The sequence below is a fragment of the Palaemon carinicauda genome, chromosome 36 (assembly GCF_036898095.1).
Source record: "Palaemon carinicauda isolate YSFRI2023 chromosome 36, ASM3689809v2, whole genome shotgun sequence".
Classification (NCBI taxonomy): domain Eukaryota; kingdom Metazoa; phylum Arthropoda; class Malacostraca; order Decapoda; family Palaemonidae; genus Palaemon; species Palaemon carinicauda.
This window is the reverse complement of record NC_090760.1, coordinates 18,715,881-18,723,380: the sequence shown is the minus strand read 5'-3', so window position 1 is coordinate 18,723,380 and position 7,500 is coordinate 18,715,881. Positions and strand designations below refer to the sequence as shown.

At 39.2% G+C, this 7,500-nt stretch overlaps 1 protein-coding gene across 1 annotated transcript in view; it reads right to left on the bottom strand.

The window, feature by feature from the left end:
- Positions 1-5,717: 5,717 nt before the first annotated feature.
- Positions 5,718-7,500, bottom strand: part of LOC137628516 (uncharacterized) — a 64,331-nt gene continuing 62,548 nt past the window's right edge. Inside the window, exons 7-8 of the mRNA XM_068359668.1 lie at positions 6,909-7,075; positions 5,718-5,797 (exon numbers count right to left, since the gene is read on the bottom strand). Of these exons, the coding sequence (XP_068215769.1) occupies positions 5,718-5,797; positions 6,909-7,075 (247 nt within the window). The remainder of the gene's footprint in view (positions 5,798-6,908; positions 7,076-7,500) is intronic.

The following is a 7,500-nucleotide window of genomic DNA, read 5'->3' as shown; positions in this document are numbered from 1 at the left end:
TAAAGAAATAAAAGTTAACATAAAATAAAGATTCAAGAAGAAGAAGAACCAGAAGCAGACGAAGAAGAAGAGAGAAAAGAGAAAGAAAGAAAAAAAGAAGACATAAAATCCCAGGAATTCTATTGTTGTCCTCTAGAAGCCTTTCTGTGTCGGCCGCCTCTGATGTGAAATAATGTTTCACGGGATATTACGAGGAAACAAGGGCGTTTGTGTATACGGAAGGCCCTTCTTCTTCGCCTTCAGACACCATTCAAGGGCTCAGCCCTTGAGAGAATGCCGCTTTCCACTTCAAGGGTGTGAGGCAAGGCCTCAAATTATGACCTGATTATCACTTTTTAGGGCCGTCCATTCGATAGTCTATGTTGAGCAGTTTTAGGACGCGTCTCTCTCTCTCTCTCGCTCTCTCTCTCTCTCTCTCTCTCTCTCTCTCTCTCTCTCTCTCTCACACACAATCTGGAACCTCCATTCATAAAGAAAATACTTTAAGAAATACATCACTGATAAGAGGGTTTTTACCCCATATTCAATACCAGATCTCTCTCTCTCTCTCTCTCTCTCTCTCTCTCTCTCTCTCTCTCTCTCTCTCTCTCTCTCTCTCTCAGTCTGGAACCTCCATTCATAAAGAAAATACTTTAAGAAATACATCCCTGATAAGTGTTTTTTACCCATATTCAATAACAAATCTCTCTCTCTCTCTCTCTCTCCTCTCTCTCTCTCTCTCTCTCTCTCTCTCTCTCTCTCTCACTTCTGAAGCTTTCCCTCTGACACCTGACCTGACTTTTCATTCAACAAATGGGTCCACCCCACCTTCTGGTATTTGGAAGAAACAGTTCATTAGGTATTATTTTGGGCACTATCCAGGCTCCCTCGAGGGTTAACCATTCACCTGCTGGTTATGGAATTCAAACGCTGCCTCTGTATCCCCAATCGTTTAACGTGGTTTGCGAGGTTTAAAAACGGGTATTATTCAAGTTACCCATGTCTATTTGTTTATTCATTCACTGGAATAATGAATGAATAAACATATAAATAGGCGAAGAATAAGCAGAGATAGAAATAAAAATGTTGAGAATTTCACTATTGGTTGATGAAGAAGGATAAGATCAGAAATAAATTCATTCGAGGGCTGCTCATGAATGGCAGAGGCAAGGGACAGTGACAATGCCCTAGAGACTGACCATATATACATATGATCTGCACCCAAAACCCCTCTCCATTCATGCTAGGGCCGGATAGGCCAGGCAATGGCTGCTGATGACCCAGCAAGTGGGCTTACAGGCCTCCCAAAAATATCCATCCTTAGCTCAAAAGGATGGCGATGTTGTAGACACTACAAGAAACTATCAAGCTTGAGCAAGACTCGAACACCAGTCAGGCAGATTGCTAGGCAGGGACGTATCAAATATGCCACAACAACCATATGAAAAATGTAAGGGATATAGACGAAGGTGGTTTGGTCATGTGAAGAGAAGGGAGTAAGAGGGAGTAAGAGCATGGAGCCGCTAGGTAGGAAGGGGAGAGGAAGGTCTAGAGCAGATTTATGGATTAAATGAAAGAAGATATGAGGGAAGTTGGTGTAACAGATTACAGTGGATATAGTAAATGGAGACATGATCTGCTGTGTTGAAACCCGAATGAGAGACGCCCAAAGAAGATTATTCATTCATTAGAATATGTTGCGAACTCAGTTATTGATTTTTTGTTGAAGTTAATTTCTCTCTCTCTCTCTCTCTCTCTCTCTCTCTCTCTCTCTCTCTCTCTCTCTCTCTCTCTCTCTCTCTCTATATATATATATATATATATATATATATACACATATAAATATATAGATACATATATAATATATATATATAATATATTATATATATATATATATTGCAAGATTTTTTCTAATATCTTTAGAGGATTTTACAATAAGAAAATAGGTTCCTCACTTTTAAACTTTTATTCGGCCTCTCCTATTCGTTCACTGACATTTTAAGACACAAATTAATCTCTCTCTCTCTCTCTCTCTCTCTCTCTCCTCTCTCTCTCTCTCTCTCTCTCTCTCTCTCTCAGGTGGTGGGACAACCAATCGCCTTAATTCATGACACACACACACACACCATTCGAAGCTTCTCCTAAACTAAATTTTCTATTCTTTCGAGATGAAAGATAAAGATCGAACAACTTCGTTAATGGAGAATGAAGAAGACACAGAAGAAGTTTCCAATTACCTAAAGGCAAATGTTAGAATCTTTTCTCTAAATCTAAGGATATTTCATCGTTTAATTGCTTTGTCAAACTGAATATATTTTATTGCATTTAACCTAAACCTATATTCATTTTGAATTTTTGTATGTTGGTACAAATATGGGTTAATTTTAGAAAGAATAACTTTCATTTATTGATACAAAACATAAGGAGTAAAATCAGGAAAAATATAGATATAATACAATCTCTAAATACTACATTTTCACCATTATATCCTCCTACGCCTCTAGAGGATTCATTCTTTGTGAATTAATGCCAAAATGTCTTTACATATTTAGAAACGAGGTATTACGAACAGAGTACTGTATATGTATAGAGTCTCATTACAGACAGTTTACCTATCCTGTGTATTCACATGCCAAATGTCTCCAAAAAGTTAAAAGTCATGCAAAAAAAAAAAAAACGAGGTATTACAAACAGAGTACTGTATAATTAATATATATATATATATATATATATATATATGTATATAAATATATATATATATATATTAATATATATACGTATATATATTAATATATATATATATATAATATATATATATATATATAAATATATATATATATTATATTATATATATATATTATATTATATATATATATTATATTATATATATATACATATATATATATATATATATTAATAACATACATACATATATATAAATATTATATAAATATATATATATATATATATATATATATATATATATATATATATATAGATATACATACATATATATATATACATATATAAATATATATATATATTTATAAATATAAGTATATATATATATATATATATATATATATATATAGACTCTGATTACATACACTTTACCTATCCTATCATATACAAAATGTGTCCAAGAAAGTTAAAAGTAACACAAAAATACCAAAAAGGCAAAATAAACTAAACTTGTTTATGAAATAAGCCGTCATCAAACATTACTATTTTCTCCCCCTGACCAAAATATTATGAAGCTCTTTCAATGTTTCCATTCTGAATGAAAATCCATTCTCGCCAGCCCCTCCACCCCCCCCCCCCCGCCCACATTTCATTAGCGTTCATGCAATAACTGCAGCTTTGCTGCATGTAATACGTTGTCATTGTAATACAAAACGTTTTATTTGCAATAACAAAACTATTTACCGCTTCCACAAATTTTGTTGTTAATCCGGGATTTCTTTTAAGGTTAAAAAAACATATTACTAGTGTACGCGCCCCGTCATAATGACGGCTAAATATTCAGATAAATATGCACACACACAGATTCAACCCTTCCCACCTTCTCCCCCTTTCCTAACTACAACATGGTGGTTTGGGCAATTTTTTGGAGATAAGTGTTTCCGAGTGTACTTCTCGGGGTATATTTTATCACCGGGGTATGACTACCCCCTCTTCCCTTACCCGAGGGACGGGGAGAGATCCAGTCGTTAGGGATTTACTATCAGGTTGCACTACTAACCCATGCGGTTCCTGTGTAGAGGCTTATAAAAACTACGAGATCGCTCGGAAAAGTGATTTACTATCGTCATGCACTACTAACCCGCCCAGTTCCTATGTAGAGGCTTATAGAAACTACGAGATCACTCAAAAAAGTGATTTACTATCAGCATGCAATGCTAACCCACACGGTTCGTGTGTAGAGGCTTATAGAAACTACCAGACCACTCGGAACAGTGATTTACTATCTGTGTGCACGGACAACCACTCGATTCCTGTGTAGAGACTTATAGAAACTATGAGACCGCTCAGTAAAGTGATTTATTGTCAGCGTGTACTGCTAACCCGCGCGGTTCTTGTGTAGAGGCTTATAGAAACTATGAGCCCGCTTGGAAAATGATTTACTATTAGCGTGCACTGCTAACCCACACGGATCATGTGTAGAGGGTTTTAGAAACTACGAGACCGCTTGGTTAAGTGATTTTCTATCAGCATGCACTGCTAACCCATGCGGGTCCAGTGTAGAGGCTTATAGAAACTACGAGACCGCTCGGAACAGTGATTTACTATCTGCGTGCACTGATAACCACTCATTTCCTGTGTAGAGACGTATAGAAACTACGAGACCGCTGGGTAAAGTGATTTACTGTCAGCGTGTACTGCTAACCAGCGCGGTTCCTGTGTAGAGACTTATAGGAACTAAGAGCCCGCTTGGAAAATGATTTACTATTAGCGTGCACTGCTAACCCACACGGATCCTGTGTAGAGGGTTTTAGAAACTACAAGACCGCTTGGAAAAGTGATTTGCTATCAGCATGCACTGCTAACCCATGCGGGTCCTGTGTAGAGGCTTATAGAAACTACGAGACTGCTCGGAAAAGTGATTTGCTATCAGCATGCACTGCTAACCCATGCGGGTCCTGTGTAGAGGCTTATAGAAACTACGAGACTGCTCGGAAAAGTGATTTGCTATCAGCATGCACTGCTAACCCATGCGGGTCCTGTGTAGAGGCTTATAGAAACTACGAGACTGCTCGGAAAAGTGATTTGCTATCAGCATGCACTGCTAACCCATGCGGGTCCTGTGTAGAGGCTTATAGAAACTACGAGACTGCTCGGAAAAGTGATTTGCTATCAGCATGCACTGCTAACCCACGCGGGTCCCGTGTAGAGGCTTATAGAAACTACGAGACTGCTCGGAAAAGTGATTTGCTATCAGCATGCACTGCTAACCCACGCGGGTCCCGTGTAGAGGCTTATAGAAACTACGAGACTGCTCGGAAAAGTGATTTGCTATCAGCATGCACTGCTAACCCACGCGGGTCCCGTGTAGAGGCTTATAGAAACTACGAGACTGCTCGGAAAAGTGATTTGCTATCAGCATGCACTGCTAACCCACGCGGGTCCAGTGTAGAGGCATATAGAAACTACGAGACTGCTCGGAAAAGTGATTTGCTATCAGCATGCACTGCTAACCCACGCGGGTCCAGTGTAGAGGCATATAGAAACTACGAGACTGCTCGGAAAAGTGATTTTCTATCAGCATGCACTGCTAACCCACACGGGTCCCGTGTAGAGGCTTATAGAAACTACGAGACTGCTCGGAAAAGTGATTTGCTATCAGCGTGCACTGCTAACCCATGCAGGTCCAGTGTAGAGGCTTATAGAAACTACGAGATCACTCGGAATAATGATGTACTATCATCGTGCACTACTAACTGGCCCAGTTCCTATGTAGAGGCTCATAGAAACTATGAGATCGCTCGGAAAAGTGATTTACTATCAGCGTGCACTGCTAACATACGCAGTTCCTGTGTAGAGACTTATAGAGACTAAAAAACCGCTGGGAAAAGTGTTTTACTATCAGCGTGCACTGCTAACCTACGCAGTTCCTGTGTAGAGGCTTATAGAGACTACGAGACCGCTCGGAATAGTGATTTATTATCAGCATGCACTGCTAACCTACGCAGTTCCTGTGTAGAGGCTTATAGAGACTAAGAGACTGCTTGAAAAAATTATCAGCATGCACTGCTAACCAGAGCGGTTCCGGTGTAGAGGCTTATAGAAATTGCGAGACCGCTTGGAAAAAAATCTCTTCCTGTAGATTAATGCCTCCTAATGAGCGAATACAGGAAAAATTCGCTCGTGTGAAGAGAACATTAGGATGGATAGAAGGTGGGCTAGGTTACATCGAGTTAGAAAAGTTAAGTTTATCGTAGACTGGGTAGCTAGGTAAGCTTAGGTTAGGCTTGAAAAGAAAAGGCGCTGAGTCTATGCAAGGTTGTTTTAGACTAGGATAATTAGTTAAATTTGTCCTGTGTGTATGGTTAAGTTAATTTAATACCTCATGGCCTTACCACCATAATCATTGTGACAATAGCTTCGGTCGAAGTTTATAAATTCTCTGAATATTTACCACAGCATAGGTCAAGAAGAGAAGCCTCTATGCAAGGTTGCTTTAGACTAGGCAAATTAGTTTAATTTGTCCTAGGTGTGTAAGGTTAAGTTAATCTAATACTTCATGGCCTTACCACCATAATTACTGTGACAATAGATTTGGTTGAAGTTTATAACTTCTCTGGATACTTACCACACCACAGGATAAGTTAAGGTAAGATTGTACATAGCCATTACATGTGCCAATCATACTTAAATTAACATGTAAGAAGAAGCATAACACTGGCGTATAATCCACAAGATGACCTCAATCACAACCAATAAGTACATATATACATATACCAAGGCACTTCCCACCATTTTCGGGGGTAGCCGACATCAAACAAATGAAACAAAAAAGGGAACCTTTCCTCTCTACGTTCCTCCCAGCCTGACAAGGAACTCGACCGAGTTCAGCTGGTACTGCTAGGGTGTCACAGCCCACCCTTCTCAGTTATCCACCACAGATGAAGCTTCATAACGCTGAACCCCCTACTGCTGCTACCTCCGCGGTCATCCAAGGCACCGGAGGAAGCAGCAGGGTCTACCGGAACTGCGTCACAATCGCTCGCCATTCATTCCTATTTCTAGCACGCTCTCTTGCAACTGTCACATCCATCCTCCTATCACTCAGAGCTTTCTTCACTGCATCCATCCACCCAAACCTTGGCCTTCCTCTCGTACTTCTCCCACCAACTCTTGCATTCATCACCTTTAGCAGACAGCCATTTTCCATTCTCAAGCAGTATGTATAACGTCAAAATCTAACGTACCTTGTATCTCCACCGAATCTTCGTAGATTTTGATACCGGCCAGCGCTCGCGAATCTGGCCTTCGTATCTCGGCGACTAGAACCAAGTACAGGTCAGCAGCGTCCAAGTGCAGGCGACGGTAGTTGATGTGCAGGTTGAAGTAGACTATCAAGTCGTTATCAACACCTCTGTTGAAGGAGAATAAGAGAGTATTAAGTCGTTATCAACACCTCTGTTGAAGGAGAAGAAGAGAGTATTAAGTCGTTATCAACACCTCTGTTGAAGGAGAATAAGAGAGTATTAAGTCGTTATCAACACCTCTGTTGAAGGAGAATAAGAGAGTATTAAGTCGTTATCAACACCTCTGTTGAAGGAGAATAAGAGAGTATTAAGTCGTTATCAACACCTCTGTTGAAGGAGAATAACAAGTTAAATAAATACAGTAAGTGGCCAGAAGGATTATATTCATCTAACTATAAATCATTAACGAACAGTTAAAGAATAGGTAAATACACCAAGTGTATATTAATAGAATACGTAATGCAAATACAACAGGTGTATATTAAGAGATTACTTAAACATGAAATGAATATTCTAATTTTTGTAGAGTTGA